Source organism: Triticum aestivum, chromosome 7D (genome assembly GCF_018294505.1).
Source record: "Triticum aestivum cultivar Chinese Spring chromosome 7D, IWGSC CS RefSeq v2.1, whole genome shotgun sequence".
Taxonomy (NCBI): domain Eukaryota; kingdom Viridiplantae; phylum Streptophyta; class Magnoliopsida; order Poales; family Poaceae; genus Triticum; species Triticum aestivum.
The window spans coordinates 185,688,366-185,713,864 of record NC_057814.1 but is presented as its reverse complement, the minus strand read 5'-3'; the positions used below and the strand labels follow the sequence as shown (position 1 = coordinate 185,713,864).

At 42.8% G+C, this 25,499-nt stretch overlaps 1 protein-coding gene across 1 annotated transcript; it reads right to left on the bottom strand.

The window, feature by feature from the left end:
- Positions 1-10,291: 10,291 nt before the first annotated feature.
- Positions 10,292-25,028, bottom strand: LOC123164265 (uncharacterized). Its single transcript, XM_044581675.1, has 13 exons — positions 23,184-25,028; positions 22,032-22,116; positions 21,708-21,819; positions 20,231-20,340; positions 19,471-19,583; positions 17,394-17,478; positions 17,064-17,175; positions 13,729-13,841; positions 13,427-13,524; positions 13,214-13,290; positions 12,429-12,503; positions 11,204-11,266; positions 10,292-10,696 (listed from the first exon to the last, which is right to left on the bottom strand). Exons 1-13 carry the CDS (start codon positions 24,447-24,449, stop codon positions 10,561-10,563), a joined length of 2,445 nt encoding a protein of 814 aa, XP_044437610.1. The 5' UTR covers positions 24,450-25,028; the 3' UTR covers positions 10,292-10,560.
- Between the last annotated feature and the right edge of the window lie 471 nt (positions 25,029-25,499).

Here is a 25,499-nt window from a genome sequence, read left to right as displayed (position 1 = left end):
GGACTCCCCCCTAGATGGGAGGAGAGTTCCCCCTCTGTTCCATGGCCTCCATGGCAGCGGAGGGGCGGGAGCCCCTCCGAGATTGGATCTCCCTCTCTGTTCTCTTCTGTTTCGCGTTCCCCAGATCTGGCCCTTCACCGTTTCTTAAATTTCTGAAGATCTGTAACTCCGATTGCGCTGAAATTTTTACACGATTTTTTTTCCATAAATTATCTTTCTTGCGCCAGAAGAAGGGCCCCAACTGACTTTCAAGGAGGGCATAAGGCGCGCCTGGGGGTGCCCGTCGCGCCCTGGTGGGTTGTGGTCACTGTGGGCCCCCGTTTGCGTTGATTCCAAGTCCCAAAAATCACATATATTCCAAAATGATTCTCCGTAAATTTTTATCACGTTTGGACTTCGTTTGATATGGATTTCCTGCGAAATAAAAAACATGCAAAAAACAGAAACTGGCACTGGGCACTGGATCAATAGGTTAGTCCAATAAATCATATAAAAAGTTGCCAAAAATATGTGAATGTTGTATAACATTGGCATGAAACAATAAAAAATTATAGATACGACGGAGACGTATCACCAGCCATCACACTCGAAGCGACAAAGGTCACCATCAGTTGATATGTTCAATTGGTATATGAAACCGAGTGGACCAAGGGCGCCGTTTCCAAAAGAGCAGAAGCAATCTGTTTGGGGTCGACTTGACTACTCATACAAGGGCCGAATGAACATTGGTGATTATCAGTCGGCTGGTCAAACTATGCGACCGAGTGGAAACTATCCGAGTGTGAGAATGCGCCCGGGTGGGAGCTATGTAAGTGAAAGATTGTGGGCGGGTGACTTCCATCCGAGTGACTTTGATCCGAGTAACTTTCATCCAGGTGACTTCTATCCGAGTAAAAAAGTGTGCCCCAGAAATTTCATGCATCAGGGAAGTCAGAAAGAATGGCGTGTTAAATCGCCAAGTGCTGCAACGGCCGAGTCAAGCAAAGGCGAGGAAAAAATCAATGCCGACTCACTTATCTTGGGCACTGAAACATTCACCATACAGCAGCCGATTGTGCATAGCAATCCGACTGAGCCGATACTTGCTATCACGCCAAAACACTCGGCTAATGACCATGAAGCAAGTACCAGCCAAGTAAAGACGAGAGATCCTAAATACACTCAGCCAAAGTGGTGTCCTCCAGGGCTAACAAAGAAACGAAAGAGGAAACTACAGAGGTTAAGGAGTCAAGAAACGGCAGAACAAGAGGCCGAGAAACAAAGGGATAAGTTGTTCACTGACACTCGACCCATGGTGTCTGCAAAACAAGTGTGGAGGCCTAAACAAATACAAGATGCAGTGGCTTCTACATCTATCACAACAGCACCTACACCACCAAACGAGGACGATGCGACAACTATTACATCGTCTGCGACACTTCTTACTTCTCCTTCACTCGAACAGATTTCAGAATCGGTGGACACACTTGAGGAAGAGGATGATATGTTGGACTATGAGTCTATGCCGGTTCATGAAGGTATGGATATCAATATGGTGTATTACTTACCTGTTGAGTTTCGTGTTGTAGATGAGGAAGGGGAGGTGGCTTAGCTGGATTTTGGCCCTAAAAACGCAATATTCGAGAAGCCAAAAGACCCAGTAATGCATCTGAAACCGTTGTATCTCAGAGGTCATATCAATGGATCGCCGCTCACTCGGATTCTTGTCGACGGTGGTGCTGTGGTGAATCTCATGCCCTATTCGGTCTTCAAAAAATTGGGTTTGCCCGATGAAGAATTAATCAAGACCAATATGGTGCTTAATGGATTTGAAGGCAAAGAGAAAACTAAAGCCAAAGGTGTGATGTATGTGGAGCTTACAGTCGGAAGCAAAACTTTGGCTACTGCATTCTTTGTCGCCGAGGTGCAAGGTAACTACAACGTCATACTAGTCCGTGATTGGGTTCATGCAAACCAGTGCGTGCCATCCACTATGCACCAGTTTTTGATCCAGTGGGTTGATGATGAGGTGGAAGTCATCCATGTGGATAACTCGGCATGTGCTGCTTTGGCCGATGCATCGGTGGGTTGGCAACACCCCTATGCTACTTGCTTGACGGGACGCAACTTGTCAGAGTTCGATTTTCTCAGCGCGACCAAGAATGGTTTCGTGCCCGTCTCTTTAAAGCCGACTGAGTGCAATCGGCTCCAAGGTATGATATATTTAAATGGATTCTGAAAGGATCGAGAAGAGGGGTCTAGGAGGGTGGTGATTAGACCCTCAACAAGCAAAAGTAGCAGTTTTTTAGTTCTTCAAGTTGAGGTGGAATTTTAGCACAAATTTAAACATTCACAATACATTTCAAGCAAGCATGGCAAGAGTATGAGCAGCGGAAAGAGTAAAGCATGCTAGTTGCAAGAAAGTAAAGGGATGGGATTGGAGTGCGCAAACGCAATGAAGACACGGAGATTTTTGGCGTGGTTCCGATAGGTGGTGCTATTGTACATCCATGTTGATGGAGACTTCAACCCACGAAGGGTAACGGTTGCGCGAGTCCACGGAGGGCTCCACCCATGAAGGGTCCACAAAGAAGCAACCTTGTCTATCCCACCATGGCCATCACCCATGAAGGACTTGCCTCACTCGGGTAGATCTTCACGAAGTAGGCTATCTCCTTGCCCTTACAAACTTCTTGGTTCAACTCCACAATCTTGTCGGAGGCTCCCAAGCGACACCTAACCAATCTAGGAGACACCATTCTCCAAAAGGTAATAGATGGTGTGTTGATGATGAAATTCTTGCTCTTGTGCTTCAAATGATAGTCTCCCCAACACTCAACTCTCTCTCACACGGATTTGGCTATGGTGGAAAGATGATTTGAATGGAAAGCAACTTGGGGAAGGCTAGAGATCAAGATTCTTGTGGTTGGATTGGAATGTCTTGGTCTCAACACATGAGTAGGTGGTTCTCTCTCGGAAAATGAGTGGTGGAAGTGTAGGCACGTTCTGATGGCTCTCTCTCAAATAGAGAAGGGGTGGAGGGGTATATATAGCCTCCACACAAAATCCAACTGCTAAACACATTTGACCCAACTCGGTCAAACCGAATATAGAACTCGGTGAGACCGATGTAGTTCAAAATGTGAACATTAGGAATCTCGGTGGGACCGACATGATCAACTCGGTGGGACCGATGTGGTAGGGCTAGGGAAAAACCTCATCTCGGTGGCACTGATTACATTAACTCGGTTAGACCGAAGTGAAGCAATAAGGCAACAGAGAGTTGTTCAGGCAAACTCGGTGGGACCGATTGCACATTTTGGTGAGACCGAAATAATTACAATAGGCAACAGAGAGTTTGCAAGGCCATCTCGGTGAGACCGAGATCCGTATCGGTGTGACCGAATTGTCTAGGGTTTCTGGTAGTGGCTAGGTTAAATGAACTCAGTGACACCGGATAGATCAAATCGGTGGGGCCGAGTTTGACTTTGAGTTTTGGACAAATGTGGAAATGAGAAAGTGGTTGAGGGTTTTGGAGCAATATCACTAAGCACTTTGAGCAAGTAGACCATTAAGCAACACCTCATCCCCTTTTAATAGTATTGGCTTTCATATGGACTCAATGTGATCTTGGATCACTAAAATGAAAATGAAGAGTCTTGAGCTTTTGCCAATCTTTGTCCTTAGCATTTTGAAGGGGTTCCACATCCTCTTGTCCTTGCCACGCCATTGTTGAACTCATCTGAAATACACTAGGTAAAGGTATTAGTCCAACAAGAGATACGTTGAAATTAAATACCAAAATCACCCACAGAGCACTCGTGCTTTCAGATTCTAATTCTGAGTGGTTACAAAAACGTCTTGTAAAATATCGGTCCAGCGAGAACGATATGTATGAGTCTATAGAGGAGTTGATGACATGGATAAACTTGGACAAGGTTTTACGTCGGCCGATCCATTAGAGGAGGTAGATATTGGAGATGGTTCAGTCACTTGGCCAACGTTTGTATACAAAAATTTGAAAGCCGATTGTAAAGCTAAGTTAATCGAGCTATTGAAAGAATATGCTTGTTGCTTTGCATGGGAATATCATGAGATGCCAGGTTTAAGCCGAGAGCTAGTGGAGCATCAGTTGCCTACAAAGGCCGGTTTTAGACCTTACAAACAATCGGCCAGAAAGTTTAATCCAAAAATATAAGACCGGATCAAGGAAGAGATCGGTCGTTTGCTTAAAGCTAATTTTATTAGACCTTGTAGGTATGCCAAGTGGATTTCTAACATTGCCCCAGTGGAAAAGAAAGGATCCAACAAATTGAGGGCATGCATTGATTTCATATATTTGAATAGGGCTACACCCAAAGATGAGTATCCCATGCCAATAGCCGATATGCTTATTAATGATGCTTCTGGATATAAGGTTATTAGCTTTCTTGATGGTAATGCGGGGTATAACCAAATTTTTATGGCCGAAGAGGACATGTCCAAAATGGCTTTTCGATGCCCTGGTTTCCTTGGTTTATTCGAGTGGACAGTGATGACATTCAGATTAAAACATGCTGGAGCTACATATCAAAGGGGTATGAATTTGATTTTTCATGATTTACTCGGTGTCATACTTGAAGTCTATATTGATAATATTGTTGTCAAATCGGACGCTTTTTAGTCTCACTTGGCTGATTTGCGTTTAGCTTTTCAAAGAATGAAAAAAGATGGACTGAAGATGAATCCTTTGAAGTGTGCATTCGGCGTGTCAGCTGGCAAGTTTTTGGTTTCATTATTCATGAAGATGGCATAGAGATTGATCCCAAAAAGATAGAGGCCATACAGAAAGTGGAGGCTCCAACATGCAAGAGAGATATGCAAAAGTTCCTTGGCAAAGTCATTTATTTGAGGAGATTCATAGCTAATCTGTCAGGGAAGGTTGATGCATTTACTCCCATCCTTCGGTTGAAGAATGATGTTGATTTCACTTGGGTGGCAAAACAGCAAGAAGCATTCGATATGATCAAGAATTATTTGTGCACTCCTCCGGTAATGAAAGCACCCAAGCATAAGGAACCCTTCAGGCTTTACATTGCAGTGGAGGAAGGAGTTATTGGTGTTGTTCTAACCCAAGAACCGAAGGAAAAGAGCATGCCATCACTTATTTGAGTCGTCGTTTATTGGACGCTGAGACAAGGTATACTTTTATTGAAAAGTTATGTCTATGCTTATATTATGCTTGCACAAAATTGAGACATTACCTAGTGCCGAGTGCTTGTGTAGTGGCTTGTCAAAACCGATGTCATCAAGTACATGTTGCATAGGCCAATTCTTAGTGGTAGAATTGGCAAGTGGGCTTATGCTTTGATTGAATATGATTTGGCTTATGAATCTCTAAAATCCATGAAAGGCCAAATCATTGCTAATTTTATTGTTGAATATCGGATTGATGACAAGCATGATGTTGATATAAACATTGTCTCATTGGTACCATGGAGATTATATTTTGATGGTTCAGTTTGTAGCAATAGCCAAGGTGTTGGTATTGTTTACATATCTCCTCATGGTGTTGTTTTTGAAGCCTCGTGCCGTTTAGAATATTGCACAAATAATCAAGCCGAATATGAAGCATTGTTATTTGGCTTAGAGATGTTGCTTGCTATAGGTGCTACACATATTGAGGCTTTTGGTGATTCGTTACTAGTAGTACAACAGATATCCAAAGTTTTTCAGTGTTTGGACGAATCACTTAATGTTTATCTTGATAAATGTCTATATATCATTTCTACTTTGGATTGTTTTAGCATTGCTCATATATCTAGACATGAAAATTATAAAGCAAATGAGTTGGCACAGCAAGCATCCGGCTATCATGTTGATCATGGCATGTTTCATATTTCTCAAAGGCTGATGTCTACCCTTGTCAATGTAGAGGCCGAACCAGAGCCCACTGCTTCGGCCATTAACAAAGAATCTAGTGCAGGTGACAGTCATGACTGGAGGAAGCCCATTATTAATTACTTGTGCAATCCGAGTGAAAGGGTGGACAGGGTTGTCCCACGTATGGCTTCCAAGTAAACAATGAGATGATGGTCTTTATCATCGAACAGTCGATGATGTTCTTCTAAAGTGCTTGGACGAGGACTAGTCAAGAATTGCTATGGGAGAGGTACATGAAGGAATTTGTGACACTCATCAGTCGGCTCCCAAGATGAAATGGTTACTACGATGTGCTGGGTTTTATTGGCCGACTATGATTAATGATTGCTTCAGATATTATAAAGGGTGTGAAGCTTGTCAAAAGTTTGGTGATATTCAATTGGCTCATGCTGCTATGTTACATCCTATTATCAAGTTGTGGCCTTTTAGAGGATGGGGTTTAGACTTCATTGGAGAAATTCATCTGTCTTCCTCAAAGGGGCATCGGTTCGTATTGGTGGCAACCGATTATTTCACTAGATGGTCTGAGGTAGTACCTCTCAAAAACATGACACATACGGAGGTAATTCAGTTCATAACCGAGCACATTATTCATAGATTCGGCATTCCTCAAACATTAACTACAGATCAAGGTTCATCTTTCATGTCACACCAAGTTAGAGAATTTGCCGAATCTTATAACATAAAGATGCTCAATTCCTCCCCATATTATGCCAAAGCTAATGGACAAGCTGAGTCTAGCAATAAAATTTTAATCAAGCTCATCAAGAAGAAGATTGAGGATAATCCAAGGAGATGGCATGAGTTGGTGTCTGAAGCTTTGTGGGCACATAGAATCTCAAGGCATGGTGCTACAAGGGTGACTCCGTATGAGCTAGTATATGGTCAAGAGGTTGTTCTACCAGTAGAAGTAAATTTGAATGCTTTGAGAATAGCCAAACAGAATGATCTATGGCAAAGGACTTTTATGACTTGATGATGGACAATATTGATGAGGTTGCCGATAAACATTTGGCTTCTTTGAAGGCCATAGAGAGAGACAAGTTGAGGGTGGCAAGAGCTTACAATATGAAAGTCAAGCTGAAGAATTTTCAAGTTGGCGATCTCGTCTGGAAAGTGATTCTACCGATTGGTTCAAGAAATAGAAAATTCGGGAAGTAGTCTCCAAGTTGGGAAGGTCCTTTTAGGATTACAAGAATAGTTCCCGGAAATTCATATTTGGTGGAATCTGTACAAGGGACATTGTTACCTCGAGCTCTCAATAGCAAGTATTTGAAGAAGTACCACCCGGGTGTGTGGCAAGAAGCCTAAGTAGGCAATGGCCGATATACGATTATCGCCCTTAGCACAAACTTGACCGATACATATTTATCGCCGTGAGAGACACAAATGGCCGATGGAGTGTTGACATCGTCCTTAGAACAAACACCGTGCATATTATTTTTCGGCATACAAGCTTTGCCGAAAAACAGGGGGGCATGTGTTGACACCTGATTTTGGTAAGATACAGAATGTAATGAAGATGGTCTTGAGTGAAAAGGTTTTTCAGCATAAGAAATTTTCGCGTCACCGAGTGGAACAACTTTAATGTTTAGTTTATTGCCATCCGACCTCAATTTGGGGACCGAAACTGTACTCAAAGTAGCAAAATCTAGTGTTCCGAATGCTTTTCGGCTGATTAAGCCTCGAAATCTACCTCGTATGAAGGATAACTCCAGATGAATTGTCTTCGCCTCGTCGAGGCGATCGATTTTCATATATAAATCATCTCAATCCGAGTTCATATGCAAAAGTTAGAGGCAATACACTGCGGACTGAACCTAAACGAAAATATGGCGCGAGGTACCAGACACCGTGTGTGATGGGTCACGCGCGAGGTACCAGACACCGTGTCTGATGGGTCGCGCGAGCAATTTGGCCCTCAAGACGGCTTTTAATCGGAAAACCTTCAACATAAGAAAGTTCCGTATCGTCGAGCCGATCGATTTTCACATATAAATCGTCTCAATCCAAGCCCGTGTGCGACTTGGAGAGGCTAAACAAGGTCAGGTTGCGTTTTCAGTCGGGAAATCTGAGTGAAAAGTTTACCATCCGAGTGAAAGCTTGCCGATCAAGTAAAAGATTGCCGTCCGAGTGAAAATATAGTCATCCGAGCGAAATATTGTCCTCCAGGTGAAAATATTGCTATCCGAGTGAAACTATTACAAATCCGAATGAAATACTATCATCTAAGTGAAAGCTTGCCGTTCGGGGTAAAGGATTGCCGTCCGAGTGAAAATATTACAGATCCGAATAAAATATTGTCATCCAAGTGAAAGCTTGCCTTTCGGGTGAAAGATTGTCGTCCGAGTGAAGAAGTCTAGTCAGACGATCCGAGTGAAAGACTCTAATATCCGAGTGGAGAGATTCAAATTTGAGTGCTCCGGCCAGAAGCTGAAGATGTGCCCGAAAGGTTAATCTAGATTGGCTCGGATGAAAAAGTGTTTAACACCGGAATTGTTCGTAACATCGAAATCGTTAACTTGCTTTTAGACTCATCATCATCTGAGATAGTATATGGCCTGCAAAGTCGCTACAACACTCAGACAATACAGTCAGCTGCAAGACCGAGTCCGACTGGAAGGTAAAGATGACCCCGTAAAGTATTCAAGATCGCCTTGTTTGGAGACGTGATCAACACGAGTTGTTCATCTCGTTGAGGCACACAAATTTGATATTTGTGCCGTCTTGATCGGAGGTCACATGCAAATTTGACGGCATGCGCAAGGAGCAAGACAGAAGTTTGGGTCAGATTCAGACTGAGTCCGAGTTGAACTAGAACTAGGACTCTAGGATGTGAATTAATGTAATTTTTCATGTAAGGAAAGCCTAGATGAATCATTTTCTTGTACGGGAAGTCCAGCCACCTCATATATATGTAAGGGGTGACAGCCAATTGAACAACACACAATCGAACAAATCAATATACTACTTTTTCATCTACGTTTTATCTCTCCACCGTTTTTCTCTCTCGTTCTTCGCTGTTTCTCGAGTTTGAGAGCTGTGAATCCCGAGGCTCTAGGGGCGAGCGAATCGACCTAGGGTAGCCCATAGCCGCTGCACTCCCTGACGGGGTCCCTCTCAGGCGTGTGGGGTTTCGGGTCTGCAAAAGCGCTCGCCGACTGTCTTGCGTATCAATGTTGTCGGTCGGGTCTCCTTCGACGTGAGTTGCAGTGCATCACCCCCGGCATCGAGGGTACACGTGACGTGTTCGTGTGTCATCACATGTGTAGCGCTCTGGGTTCTCCCTCCGAATTTTTTTTATTTTCCACACACGTTTTCGGCTTTTTAGATGGTTTTTTAGCTTTTCGGTTTTCCATCGGTCTTTCTTAGCTTTTCAACAAAAGAAATTGAAAAAAAACTTTGCGCAAAAATATTTTTTTTTTTGCGGAGGTACGATCGTGCCTCTCGGAAACGGAAAATAACATGTTTTCTTTTTTTTCTTCCATGAGAGGCATGGTTTTGCTTCCGCGAGAGGCACGGCCGTGCCTCTGGAAACAGAAAAATAAATGTGTTTCTCTTTTTTTTCCTTCCATGAGAGGCATGGTTTTGCTTCCGCGAGAGGCACGGCAATGCCTCTCGTAAACCAAAAAAAAATGTTCTCTTTTCCTTTCGTGAGAGGCACAGTTTCCGAGAGAGGCTCTGCCTCTTAGAAACAGAAAAAAATGTGTTTTCTTTTTTTTCGTGAGAGGTACGGATTTGAGGCACAATTGTGCCTCTCGAAAACAGAAAAATAATTCATGTGTTCTTTTTTTTTTGCACAGTTGTGCCTCTCGAAAACAGAAAAATAATTCATGTTTTCTTTTTTTTTCTTACGTGAGAGGCATAGTTTTGCTTTTACAAGAGGCACGGTTTTGCTTCTGCAAGGCCGTGCCTATCAGAAACAGCTTTCGGAAAGGAAAAAAAAGCCCCCAATTTGATTTTCTCGTCCGTTTTCTTTGTCCAAGTTTTATATGAGAAAAGTTTTCGCCAAAACCTATCAACATGAGATCTAGTTTTAAAGATCTCGACGCAAGGAATCCAACGATGAAAACGATTTGAGATTTGGACGCGTGGTTTAAGAGACAAACGTTTTAAGTAAACGGATCTAGGAAAAAAGAAAAAACTCCCAGATTGCGACAAATCGCACACATGCAGCGTGCCACTTGCCGCAACCTAGGGAGGGTAGAAGTGATCATGTATCCAGCAGAGGGAGTACCTGAATTCAGATGAGCGGGGTGCAGCCTCTAGCAAGTTAAGTTCGATGAATACCATAAAATAACTAAAAATAAAAAAATGGCACGAACAAACTTCCCCTGAATTTGGGTCAAACACATTTCAGATTTTAGTCATAATAACTCAGCATTCCAAGTAAATGAAAAAGGTAACCCTGAAGCATGTTTGAGTAAAGATGTTCGTGAGGACAATAGAAGGAAAACAAAATCATAACTTAGCTTGCTCAGTGGTGAACCATGTACCGTTGAGACATTTCTACACCCCATAAATCCCGCAAGCCTGGCATCCTACGGGCTACTCCACATACCATGGAAGTGACGACTGACGAGCAAGATTTGACACATCATGCTTGCTGTTTTGTCTGGGCTTACAAGTTTGACGGGTGATAATTCCTACACTTATTCCTCACTTCCTGTATTCAATCATTTCTGGGCAGTAGCGCCTCGACAGCACTTCCACTTGTTCGATGAAAGGCTTCTCCCTGTGGCCACCAATGGCACGGACCATCTGGTTCCATCTTTGACGACAAACCTCCCCAGACCTGAGTAAAGAGTGAAACGCCCCGTTATTATAACCACAAGGGTACTAGAATTTGTTTCTGTATGAAAATGCATGCCCTTCTGAAACTTGACATGAAGCCCAAGCTTCCTGACAAAATATCAAGTACACCAGTAATCCGGCACTAAGGTACTAGTGTATGCCAGGGTTATTGGGAGGATTTAATCAAACTTAACCCAAATGCACACTATTATTCGCTATTATCCATTTTGCTAAAATGTAAATCTAAGGCACAGTTAAATAAATAAAGCTAACAGCTCTGTTAACAAACTCTCTGGCTGTTAAGGGAAAAAGAAGTTGGTATTTGCTTCATATCCTTCACAGGAAAGACTATTTACTCCAATAACATGACACCTTTTAATTTAGACCGCATTAGAGTATTTCAGACCATTGGAGTTGATAAAATGGGGTAACTGAACCAAACTACTTTGTGATCAAGAACATGGCATAGTTAAAGGTTGTGTGAGCTAGATCAGCAGTCAGCACTCACCTGTGATCAAGTAGGCTGTCCCAGTCAACATCTTCAATACAGACAGCATCAACCTTTTGAAGCCTATTTTTCCTCAAAAAATTAGCACAGGGAGTATATTTTTGTTTCATTGTAACAAGACACTGAAAATAAATAACACATATAGGAGGCCTAAGCCTGAAAAAAAAAGCATTTAATACACTAACTTCAGTCCAACTGCGATGCAAATAAATAGCTCGTTGAGAGAGAGAAAGGACTTGTGTTTCTTTCTGTTGAAACAAAGCTTATGTGCAAATTTGGAGGAAAGGCACATGGATATGATATATTAGCTCGCATGTATGCTTTTACCTGCCCACACCCCAGGGTGAGATAAACCCACCCCAAACTGAGGATAATACCACGATTCTTAATGCAAAAACAAGCCAGAACAAATCGACTCAAAACTTTTTGTTTTGCAGGACCCACATTGTCATACTACATCTTAGATAACACAATCATCAAGCATAAGAATATCAAACTTGTGGGGGAGTCACGGAATATTCAACACACAGCCTTGCAGCAACACTGACTCAATCCTATATTGCTACAAATGAGCCAGAGAAATCGATCTCTTTTAGTTCAAGAAGAAATAAACCAGAAAATTTCACCATAAGTTGACCACTCAGAGCCTCATGCATTACAGCCAGGAATGAGGCATGCAATGCACCTGAGGGCGAGCACGCAACCTCTTACTGTACCCTCTAGTCCCAATCATAAACGTACACTGTCTTCCGTTCCATATAGCCCATAAAAGTGTTCAGTTAGTTCAAAACCAAACAAAGCCTACAATGCAAGTTAAAACTGGTGCAAGCTACCAAGAATAGAGAGGGCGAAAAATGTAAGAATGCCTGATTTCCATCCCTCCTCATTACATCGTGAGTTGTAACCCTGAACAACAAGCACCATCGACAACAAGACCAGGCAAAAAGCAACAGACAACATGACCAAAAATGCAAAAATTCCTGATTTCCATCCTTCCTCATTACTGAAATTCTTCTAAAGTTCATGCCTTCATGGTACTATGTACACCCACAGCATTATTGGCATCAACCACACGTCAATACTTTCAGGAATTGCTGAAACAATATCTCCATAGGCAGGCTAAACCCTACCTTTCGAAACAGTTCTTTTTTAACTCTGTTGCAAAACAATGTGCAGTGTTTCAATGGCAAAAAAGCAATCATTATAATATTCTGTAGAATCTTACGCTTCCACCAGTAGATAATCATCAACATCAGCCCAGACTCCTTCCTTGACCATCGGAGATGCTAATGTTTCGTACCTGAAAGAGCATAATGAATTAATGGTCATGCTGCCGTTACATAACTTGCGTGTAACCCAGTCTGAAGATGCATATACGCATATAGAAGCACAAGATTTAGGTGTATGAAGGATGTGTTAAAACTAGTTAAATTCAATGAAGCCCACATTATCGCATTACCCCAATCCACAAACGTAGAAAAGCTAATAATATACAGATTTCAATTCTGTAAATACAAGCATGCCTGGTTAAGCAAACTAAGATTCTTCATCTCTAATTATTATAATTCCAAGAAAATTTCTATTCGTAGAATGGCTAAAAACAAACCAGTTGCAAGGTCTAATAAGTTAGATAAATTCAGATAAACGGATCTGATGCAATACAAAATACACTTTTTAGCTGTATGAACGAAGGATTAAAACTAGTTTAATTTGATCAAGCCCACACTATCGCGTTACCCCAAAAATCTAAAAAGTAATGATACGCTTTTCCAAGCCAGTAAACTCAAGCATGCTCGGTTAAGCACTTAAATCAATCTGATGCAATTCAACAACAACCACTGCATTTTATCTCTGAAAATGTCAAATTGAACAATTCAGATATAGAAACAATAAATAGGAGAAGATGGGAACAAAGAACATGGATTAAAGATTGCAATGTACATAGCGTTTACTACAGATTCAATGAGAAACAAAGTTATGCATATATATGTAGCAAATAGAAATACTAACCACTTGAGGCAACAATTCTTGTGATTACGGGTGGTCAATTTATCACTGATGGCCTCCCAGGAAATGTTATCTCTTAGCTGTCACAGATGATAAGTAAGCCACCTCATTAGATTCAATCATGTGATTCAAGAATATGAACAGCTGTGAGCACAGTTTAAATCAGGAAAGCTGGACCAAAATACACAATATCAACAACATTGGTAAATTACAAACCAGCCGATGATCAGGATTTTTTATTTGATGGGCTTTCAGACGCAAGTCAAGGTTCACCAAATCAAACAAGTTTTGCTGTTCATCCTGAGTCCAACGTCCTGAAAAAATACCAGTCAAAGAATGCACACAGAATTGAAAAGGTTAGCAAGAAGGTCTAAATGACAACATGATGTGAGAAAACTCATGCTCAGAGAATAAAAATGGCGTAAATAAGCATTTGCATGTTGAAGTTGCACTGAAATATTACAGTTCCGACAGATAATTTAGCCAAAATATGATAAAACTTCAGGAGCACCAGGCACCTTTTTTCAAGTTCTTAGGTTTTATTCTTCTCCAAGTATCTTTTACGTGGATCTCACTCTTTCCAAGTTCCCGTGCCAATGTCTTCCAATCCGCTCCATTGTTTTCGACAAACCTGCACAATAATGCAGTGATCTGATCTTAATTATGTGAAGCAACAACAGGAGATATCAAAACATCTCTCAATAACAAATATCAAGAAAGTATGCTATGTGTAAAGAGAGATATCAGTCGCTTCACAAGTTACAACACAATCTAAATCATAGTATCACAATCGTGGCAGGGTAAACAGCTCCACCACACAATCTCATTCATGATTCGCCAGTGATCTCACATGGGCTAGTGTGCAGTATGATTCATAAGGAGTGGCAATCCCTACTTGATGACAGGGGCACATTCTTGATACGGCAGGTTTTACAGAAATCTCTTAGCGTGTTGTCAATAATGCCCTCCTTAATGGTGAGTTGCGTGAGGTCTACATGCACCCACCGCATGGGTATTATGCCGGACAACATGCTATGTCGTCTTCATCGCTCTCTTCATGACCTTAAGCAAGCCCCACCTGCCTAATTCAAGGGTTTAGCCTTAGTGGTCACTGTTAGTGGTTTTTGGCCGAGTGCTCATGATCCCGCTCTCTTTGCCCACCTTTCGTCTTGTGGCCGGGCTCTTCTTCTATACATCGATGACATATAATCACCGACGATGACTCTTGAGTGCATTGCCTTTGTGAAGGCTCGTCTTAGTGAGCAGTTTCTTATGTCTGATCTTGGCCCTCTGCGCTACTTCCTTACGATTGAGGTTTCTTCTACCTCCAATGGTTTCTTGATATCCCAATGGAAGTACATTCAAGATCTTGCTTGCTCTGCTCTTGCTGATGAGCACATTGTTCAGGCTCCAATGGAGCTCAACGTCCACCTCCGGGCTTCTGATGATGAGGTGAGCATCTTTCGGATCCGACACGCTAATGTCATCTTTCGGAGCGGTTGGGCGGCGGACTGGCGGCAGCGACGCGGTGCCAGGACCAGGAGGTTGTGCGGTGGTGCGGCGCGCTAGCTTGCGGCGGCGCTCTAGTCCGATCTGGGCCCGACCTGGGCCGGGCGGGCCGCGGCCGTGGCGCGTCTGGCTAGCGACGCGACGTCGCCCACACGGGCCTGCGGCACCCCGTCCACCCCAACCAACCTCTCCCTCCCCCCACCCCTCCCGTCCGCTGCTGATGGAGAGGATGCTGGCATGCGAGCAGCGGCTGCTCTGCTGTGCCCCGGCGGATCCCGGCAGCGGAAGTTGCGGGCTGGCGCTGCAGCGGCGGCCACAGTGAGTGGCGGCACGGTGCAGGTGACCCCGTGTTGCCTGCTGGACGCGCTCCTAGCGGTGGCCGGCCTGCAGGCCCTGCGCTGGCCGGTGCTTCCTACCGAGACGACAACGTTCCAGGTCTCCCTCACTGTGATAGACTCCCCCAGTGACGACTTCGCCACCTCCGGTCTGCCCCGACATCGACGGTCTTCAGAAGTCCCTGCTCACGAGTCGGGGCGAAAACCCCGCGCGGCGTCGGCCTGCGCTGTCAACGGCGACGCCTGAGGGCACCGTTACCTCCTTGGAGGCGTTGACATGACTCTGGCCGGACTTCCTCCTTGAGTACCGGGGGAAACCCTAGGTCCGGCTTGCCAAACCGGGCAGCGGCGACGTCTCAGCGTTGTTCCCTTCTTGAAGGCGCTGCCATGGCTGCACATGGGAGTACCTGATGCGGCAGCGAGAAGTTGGTGATGTGGCGCTCTGGCAGCGAATGCTACATAGGAGGTGGACGCCTGGGGCACAACGTATGCCAGTGCCGACACTTCCCCGACGAGTTCTACACCAGTCCCAGCTGGTACCTGCCTTTCACCCCGCCGACTCTCTAGGCACACAAGGGCGCGAGGTATGTTGGGCTGGGCAGTTCTGGAGCTGAAATCATCCCTGGAGGCGTCTGGCAACGGCGGTGTTGCTGCCCTATTGCTCTAAGCCTCGACATCTCGCCATTCTTGGCTGGAGGCAAGGCTGGAGAGACCTGATGTCGTTGTGGTCTGTAGTTGAGGGCACCTCCTTACCTAGTTGTAGTAGCTTGGTGAGGACTATCGTGTGTGTGCGTGTGTGTGTGTGTCCCTCCAGTGTGGAGGTTGTACCCATGTTATCTTCCTGTTCAATGAAATGAAACACAAACTCTTTTGCGTTTTCTCGAAAAACCTTGTTGGGAGTCTTGTCTACCTAGACGTCACTCGTCCGGATATCTCCCATCTAATTCACATCCTGAGTCAGTTCACTATAGTCACCTACTTCGAGTTCTACGATATCTTCATGTGACTATCTCACATCGTCTTTTCTTTCCACAATCCACTTTGCTATAACTTTAGGACTATTTGAATACGACTTGGGCTAGCGATCTTCGGATCATCGATCGCTTTCTGCTTACTATGTTTTTCGTGGTGGTTCTCTCATTGCCTGGAAGACGAAGAACCAGATTGCAGTTTCCCGTTCGAGTGCAGAGGCTAAGTCACAAGGTATGGCTCTTTTGGTAGCAGAAGTGACTTGGCTATGGTGGTTGCTTGAAGACTTTGGTGTTTGTCACTACACTGACTCTTCTTTCGTCCAACGGTACAAGTGCTAAGTGCTATCAGGTATTGGTCGTGACCCTGTGAAGCATATTGGTGTTGATGCTTCCTTCGTACGCTCCCGTGTGCAGGATCAGATGATTGCTCTAGAGTATGTGCCTTCCTAGTTGTACTTAGCGGATATCTTCACAAAGACCCAGACTATCTTCGAACTCAGTGTTGTTGATTCAACATGAGTTTAAAAGAGGGAGGGGGTAGTTAGAGTTATACTCCCTCCGTTCCTAAATATAAGTCTTTTTAGAGATTCCAATACAGACTACATACGGAGCAAAATGAGTGAATCTACACTCTAAAATATGTCTAGATACATCCATATGTAGTCCATATTGAAATCTCTAGAAAGAATTATATTTAGGAACGGAGGGAGTATATGTCATGTAATACCCCCCATTGTATAGGGGGGTTTCTGCATATATATCATTTTTATATATATCAAGGCCTCATGGAAATGGATGTTGCACATTTTGTCACATAAACATCAGGAAGGGAGGAGGTGATTGGACCAACATCACCATGGACATCTTCAATAGGAATGGAGATTTGTAAATATGCCACAAAGTAGCAGCAAACATGAAGTTCGACTTGATCACATTAGATAACAATAATATGATAGTACTTCTTAATAATAAAAACAATTAGTAAATATGGTCATGCAAACAAATATAATTTTGTCTCGGCAAAAGGAATTGATGTACCGCCGAATCTGCTCTTTTTCGTCATCTGTCCATTTACGTTCAGCACTCCTATAGAGTAATATACGCGCTCGATGGTATATGGCCTCGTGAGGTCTATGGGGTAACGATTTCGCTGCAAAGAATGTGCATCAGCAATTAAATATTGTAAGTTGTCTTCTATAAGGGTTAGAAAAATAAATGGAATGATGATTACTTGGAAATTCAACGCGATATGGTAAGTTGCAAGAAATACTTTTTCATACAGGTTACATGCTTAACTCACACTATCACACAAAGACAGGCTTAACATGAGAAAATGTTCAAGAACTTAGCTCCAGGTTTTTGGCTTACCTATATCATCCCAACAACCCTTGAGCTCTGGGTATTTACTACAAGACCCAATCATCTCTAAGCCTTTCTCTCCCAGTTGTTTCAGCTAAAATAAGAAACACAACGAGAACTGTCTCAAACATGTTGGGCATGGCATTTGCAATCAGGAGCGAATTTAGTGGTAAATAAAAAGGTAAAATCAACACATAAAACTCAAGCACACACAAAACAATTAACAATAATGGACAAGGAAGGGAAAGCAGAAGGCAAAATAGAATATTAGTATCACAATATGCACAAAATCGAAAATAATTTAGGACTGAACTAAGAGCAGTGCCGCATGGTTTCTTCTCATGCAGGGCATCACCCTCATCTATCTCTGGCATGCATGTAACAATAACACATAGGCCTGACATCATCAAAGATCTCTTCAAATTCAAACTTTGAGAAAGTCCTTCCCATGCGGGGCATCAGCCTCATCTATCTCTTGCATGCATGTAAAAATAACACAAACTGACATCAGCAAAGATTTCTTCAAGTTCCAATTCTAAAGAAGTTTTATCCCTCAAACCGTTAACCTGATTAACGATCCAATTTTCATTTCGACAACTTCTTTTTTTCCATCCATACTTGCCAGGTTGGTGTTACTTACTTACCAGGTTATTGGCCATTTAGTTGCCAGATTAAATTAACTTAGTTGCAATGTTGTTGAACGTCAATGTACGCCACTAGAAAACTTGCGTCATGGTACTTGTGCTGGTTCATACCACTTCTTACTTATTGCTAACACTTGAATGGTAACTCTCTAGCTCTGCATAACATTGTGATGTCTAAAAACATACTCCCTCCGTTCCTAAATATTTGTCTTTTTAGATATTTCAAATGGACTACCACATACGGATGTATATAGACATATTTTACAGTGTAGATTCACTCTTTTTGCTCCGTATGTAGTCATTTGTTGAAATCTCTAGAAAGACAAATATTTAGGAACGGAGGGAGTACAAAACTATTGCCTGGTAACTATACACAATTATTGTAGCAATTGTTCACTGCTAACATGACGACCACGATTAACATAGCATAGCAACTGATGGGGACAAAAAAAATTGCCGAAACATGTCAACATGGGATCTAGTTTCAAAGCCCTCGTCAAGACGAACTCGCCAACGAAGACGGATTATTAATCGGATTAACGGTATGTGAAATAAATCATTGTGAAATTTCTAATTTAGCAATTAATGTGATGGTGTCAGCGTGAGGCGGGAGATTCCTGCATGCATTCACTCTCTCTCTCTCTCTCTATCAGAGGAAAACCCAATTGCGATGCCACCGCATGGTAGAGCACTTTTGCATACATATGTAGCATATTTCCGAATGATTTAACTTCAAAATGAGAACGCTGTAGATGTAAGCCAGCATCCATTCGCACAAAATGAGTATTCATGATATACATGAGGATCTATATTCATTCATTTAATATTTTCTTGATAAACTCAAACTACAAATTCACAGCAGAATGAAATTCAACTAAATCAATTACTTCTTAACAGTAAAGACTAAAGACAGTGGAGAAAATAAGTAAATATATTTAAAAAACGATGGAGAAAATATGGTAATGCAGAAAATTAATATGTATTCGACTATATTTGTAAAGTCCAACCATCGTAGGAAACTTTCTGGTATGTTTTCAAGCTAAGGGAAAGAAAATTTCATTTGTACAGGACAAGCATACTTCAGTACGGTCATACGGTACTTCAACTCGATAAGAAAACTTCATATTAAATGCTCAGCTGGAGTGCATTATACAAACCCATAACACATGCACCTATAAGTAATAACTGTAATAACAATTTTATGTTTCATTGATATGCTGTGATTTAAAAGACGATTGATAGTAGTTCCACATGTAGATGGGATCAAATTGAAATAACATATGGTTGTCATCAATCATTTTATGTTAAAGAGAAACTATCCATCTAAATTATAAAGTTCAATCATCCTTTCCTCAAATCCTCAGGCCAGGGGCATAGCTTCCATTCAGTTTAGGTTTGCTCACTGTCACATGAATGCAAAAAATATAAGCAAGAGATGCAACCTCTGCGTAATCCCTCATAGCTTCCATGAGGATGGCATCTTCCTCTGTGGTAAACCGATGTCCATGTACAAGTTCAGATTCACCACCGCTGGCATCCTCTTCATCATCAGCACCTGAAACATAACCAGTCAAAGGATGGACACACAGAATAGAAAAGGTTAGCAAGAAGGTCTAAATTTTATCGCATGATGATACTGCATTAACTGGGTAGGATGCATAATTTTTATCACATGATGATTATGTATTCACTTTCACCCCCAAAAGAAGATAATGCATTCACTAGGTAGGACGTATGGTTTCCATAGGGAAGCTCCATTACCAAGAATACAATCATCCCTTTACTTATCTCATGACCAAACTTTGCATTTAACTGATAGTTAACAACTTAAAACTGGATAAAAATAATCATCTACAAACACACTTCGTGATAGTATAGATTTATTAGCCCCCAACTCATGGTGTTGTTTCAACTCCTTTTTTGTCAGTAATTTCAATATTAGAGCAAACCAATATGTGAGGTTTGTTGTTTTTGCACATGACATACCTGCACCAAATATTAACTAGAATGCAGAGCTGGGTTAAACTACTACCATTAACATGACAAATTTGCCTGAGTTGTGACAAAATGATGTGAGAAAAATCATGCCCGAAGAAGAAAAACATCCTAAAATAAACATACATGTTAAAGTAGTGCTGAAATATTACAGTTCCGACAGATGTATTAGCTAAAATATGATAGAACTTTAGGGGCAACGGGCACCTTTTTTCTTCTTAGGTTTTATTCTTCTCCAAGCATGTTTTACATGGATCTCACTCTTTCCAAGTTCCTGTGCCAGTGTTTTCCAATCCGTGCCATTTTTCTCGACAAACCTGCGTCATAGTGCAGTAATCTAATCTTAATATGTGAAACAACAAAAGGACATATCAAAACATTTTTCAATATGAATATCAAGAAAGTGCGTCAATCTAAATCATAGTATCACAATCACGTCAGGGCAAACAGTAATCCACCGCACAATCTCATTCAAGATTGGCTAATGATCTGAAATTGGCTGGTGCACAGTATGATTCATGGGGAGTGGCAATCCCATATGCTTACTTGACAACAGTGATGCATTCTGATGGGGATGACGCTTTGAAAGGTTTACACTTTACACCAGTCACCATCCTCACCAATGTAACCAACCTTTGTCACCATCAGATTTTGCTCCGATGTCAGACAGATCAGATCAGACCACTGTTGTCCCTGTCAACCAAGCATATCCCCATCCCCCTTCCTCTGCCATTTGAAGGAAGTGGGAGTGCTAGGTTGAGTCAAAGTAAATAGATTGGGACAGTGGTAGCAGTGACAAGAAGCCCATGAGGCAGTTGACAACAGGTGACATGGAAATTTTGCATTAGCTACTCCCTCTACTTTACGCGACGGAGCCAGTACCTCCCTTTTCAATTTTTTAACTCCTACATAATCTAATTTATGAAGGGGAGCCTTGGCACAGTGGTAAAAGCTGCTGCCTTGTGACCATGAGGTCACGGGTTCAAGTCCTGGAAACAGCCTCTTACAGAAATGTAGGGAAAGGCTGCCGTACAACAGACCCAAAGTGGTCGGACCCTTCTCCGGACCCTGCGCAAGCGGGAGCTACATGCACCGGGCTGCCCTTTTTTTTACATAATCTAATTTATTAGCTGCAAAACAAAATTAATGCATGGAAATCAAAGTCCATGCACTGGAATTATCGGTTTGTGAACTGTCTGACAGGAGAACCTTATTTTCTCATACCATGAACCCAACAAACCATGTATCAGGTAGCTCTGCTATGAGATCGCAAGGAGAACTTGCAAAACGTATCAAACAGAGTAACAAGTTACATTGGGATAAACAAATTAGACTACCTAGAGGCATTTGCTAATATACATTAGTGGCACATGCAGGTTGATGTTGGTTTATCAAACTTTGGTGACACACATAACCACCAAGCAAAAGGTATAAACATCGGGAAGGGAGAAGGAGGCGAACAGGACACTGTCACCAATTGACATCTTCAATAGGAGTAAGGACTTGTAAACACATACTAACAAGTTGAACCAAACATGAAGTTCAACTTAATCACATTAGATAACAACATTATTACTTCTTAATAGTAAAGACAATTGAGTAAATATGGATCATGCAGAAAACAAATACCGCCGAATTTACTATTAATAGTATAATTTTGTCTCAGCAAAAGGAATTTGCGTACCGCCGAATCTGCTCTTTTTCTTCATCTGTCCATTTACATCCAGTGCTCCGATGGAGTAACGTATGTGCTCGCCTGTATATGGCCAAGTAAGGTCTATGGGGTAACGATTTCGCTGCAAGGAATGTGCATCAGCAATTAAATATTATAAGTTGTCTGCAATCCAGGTAAGAAAAAGGGATGGATGTTGATTGCTTGGAAATTCAACGTGAGATGGTGGGTCTAATAAAGACTTTTTCATAAAGGTTACATGCTTAACTGACATTAACACATAAAGAGCATGAGGAGGAAACGTTGAAGAACATAGCTCCAGATTCTTTGGCTTACCTATATCATCCCAACAACCCTTTAGCTCTGGGTATTTACGACAAGACCCAATCATCTCTAAACCTTTCTCTCCCAGTTGCTTCATCTAAAATAAGAAACACAACGAGAACTCTCTCAGTTATGTTGGGCATGGCATTTGCAATCACGAGCGATTTAGTGATAAACAACAAAAAAACCGACACGTAAAACTCGAGCACACAAAAAAAGAATATAACATTAATGGGTAAAGGAAGGGTAGGCAAAAAGCAAAATAGAATATTGGTGGATATGCGCAAAATCCAAAATAATTTAACTTCAAAATGAGACCATTGTAGATGCTAATTTAGCATACATTAGCGCAAAATGAGTATTCAAGATATACTTGAAGATTTATATTCATGCATTTAATTATTCTCTTTATATTAAAACTCAAATTAAAAATTCACAGCAAGATGAAGTTCAACTAAATCACATTGGAAAAATAAATGATTACTTCTTAACAGTAAAGACAATGGAGAAAATAAGTACATAAGTTAAAAAACAATGGAGAAAATATGGTAAATTAATATATATATTCGACTATTTGTAAAGTCCAACCACCGTAAGGAACTTTCTATAACTCTCCCAGCCAGTTCCTACCTAAGGGAACGAACATTTTATTTACAGGACAAGCATACTTCCGTTCGTCATAGAATACTTCGATTCGATACAAAAAACTTCCATATTAAATGCTCAGCTGGAGTGCTTTATACAAACCAATATATAATATATGCACCTATAAGTAATAAGTAACTGTAATAAGTTCATGTTCTATCGATATGCTGTGATTTAAAAGAAATTACCATAGTTCCATGTGTAGGTTGGATCAAACTAAAATAACATATGGTTGCAATCAATCATATTAAGTTAAAGAAAAAACATCCATCTAAATTATAAAATAGAATCAGCCTTTTGTCAAAAATAAACATGCCAGGGGCATAGCTTCCATTCAGTTTAAATCTGCTCATTGTAACATGAATGCAAAAATTTAAAGCAAGAGATACAACCTCTGCGTAAATTATAAAATAGAATCAGCCTTTTGTCAAAAAAAAACATGCCAGGGGCATAGCTTCCATTCAGTTTAAATCTGCTCATTGTAACATGAATGCAAAAATTTAAAGCAAGAGATGCAACCTCTGCATAACCCCTCATAGCTTCCATGAGGGTGGCGTCTTCCTCTGGTGTAAACCGACCATGCACACTTTTCGATTCATCTCTGATGCCATCCTCTTCATTATCACCACCTTCAATGCTAAACACCTCCGCAGAATCAGCAAAGCTCACCCGCTTACCTTTCTTCTTTGACAGAGCTGTCTTTTCTTTCTTTTTTCCTCCTCCAATCCCCTCACCATCACCACCTTCGGTTCTAAACATCTCCGCGGAACCAGCAAAACTCACCAGCTTACCCTTTGTTGACCGAACTGCCTTTTCTTTCTCTTTTTTCCCTCCTCCAATCCCCTTGCTCTTCTTTTTCTTCTTATCATCATTACCATCTACACCAGCTTCCTCTCCCCCAGCAGATGCGTTCTCACTAAAGTCTGGACTCGCTTTACTCCTTTCCTTTCCTCCCTTCTTAATCTCTCTATTCTCACCTTCATTGGTATTTTCGGTTTGGCTGCTCTCTTCCAGCACAACTGAATGCTCCTTCTTTTTCTTCTTATATTCTCTTGTCACGGTTTGATCAGCAGCAGGTGCACCATCATCATTCTTGCGTTTGCTCTTCTTTGCCTTGCTAGACTGTTTTCCCTCAACCTTGTCTCCCTCTGCATACTCTGCCCCTGAATTTTCAACAGTAGTATCAAATGTCTGCTTCTGCTGCCCAGTCTTCTCAGCTTCTTTCTCTTCCTTCTTTTTCTTCTTGACTTTCTTCACCTTGTCTTTGCTCATATCACCCTGGGCACGCTCCAAACAGGGCATTACCGCCATCAAGCCAGAAGTTTCAGCTTGCTCCTTACCAACAGTAGTATCAAAACTCTGCTTCTGCTCGGTCATGTCAGCTTCTTTCTCTTTCTTCTTCTCCTCCTTCCTTCTCTTCTTGTCTTTCTTCACATTGTCTTTGTTCATGGCACCCTCCGAACAAGGCTTCAGCGCCATCGAGCCCGACTTCTTGGCCTGCTCCTCACCAACACCGTTCTCTATGCTACCTGAAACGACTGGAACATTCTCCTTGCTCTTCGTCTCCTCACTGCGGCCCTTCCCTTTCTTGCGCTTGTGGCCTTCTTTCTCCTCCGCAACGCCTACCACAGCCTCCTGCTTACCTTTTTCTGCGACCGAATCAGCCTCAGTTGCCTTTTCATCTGTGCGACGCTTCAATTTATCCTTCGCCTTCCCCTCTTCATCACGATGCTTCGCCTTCTTCTTGAGGCGGCGGCCTTCCCGTTCCACGCGCTCTTCGTCCATATGCACGGCAAGGGACGAGCGCGGAACAGCAGGAGGCGGCCAGGCGGCGCGGTTTGGAGTCGGCGGCGAGTGGCTGCGGCAGCGGCGCGGTTGCGGCGGCGGAAGGAAGAGGGGGAAGAGGTGGTGGCGGGTGCGACACCGACGGACGGCGCTGCCGCGCTGGCGAAGGCGAGCGCGAGGGGACGGCTACGGTGAGCCGGCCGCCGCGTGGCCGGTGTTGGTGTTGCCGTTAGGGCTTGGGAGGCGCTGTGTGTGTCGAGGAGCTCTGGTCCGGTTGGTTGTCGCCGGCATATGGGCCAGAAGCGGGCCTGGGGTGTGTGTGGACTGGACTACTGCTCGGCTGGTTTCCTCCGCAAAGACTACGGCCCGAGCGCCCGATGGAGCTGCAGCCCGGCAAGCAGGCCAACGGCGGGGAAGAGGTCAACGGAAAGGAGGAGAGGAAGGCGACGGCGGGACGGACGGAGGAGGGGAGGGCCGCGGAGGGCTGCCGGCTGGGCGGCGGCGGGCTGGCGCGGCTAGGGTTCCTGACGAGGAACAAATGGCGTCGTGGCGTGGGCTAGGGATTCGACCTGGTCGGAAGTTCACAGAGAACCCGTACGTAACATTTTTTCTTTTTCAGGATAACCCGTACGCAACTTGGCGGTGGCATTCTTGACACAATACGCCTTTCTTTTTGGCTTCGCAGATGTTCAGCCCAACTCTACGCGTGGACTTTTTTTCTTTTCTTTCTTTTAGAAAATGTACACCCATAGGCATACATTATAGTATTACTGTATTCATTGAAGGAACGATACAAAGATGAAACGCATACAAGCAACAAAAACCAAAAAAGATATAAGTGATTGTACTCCTGCATACTACCTTCGCTGCAACTACCAAAGCACCCACGAACTTCACCATCGCTGGAGAAGAAGAACACCAGAAACTGTTCCACATCTTGACATTGAAGAAATCCCTAGCTAGAAAGCGTCAACGAGCCGCCGTAGCAACCAACCCCGGAAGGTTGGATCTAGCCCGATAAGAAACATCGACCGGAGGAGCCCTCCGAGC

Excerpts from the sequence above, each read along its gene's own strand:
- LOC123164265 (XM_044581675.1), bottom strand. The coding sequence starts at position 24,449 with ATGGACGAAGAGCGCGTGGAACGGGAAGGCCGCCGCCTCAAGAAGAAG. Across the intron at positions 17,479-19,470 it reads CTATGAGGGATTACGCAGAG|CTGAAACAACTGGGAGAGAA; the intron begins GTTGCATCTCTT and ends TTCTTATTTTAG. Across the intron at positions 17,176-17,393 it reads GGGTTGTTGGGATGATATAG|CGAAATCGTTACCCCATAGA; the intron begins GTAAGCCAAAAA and ends CATTCTTTGCAG.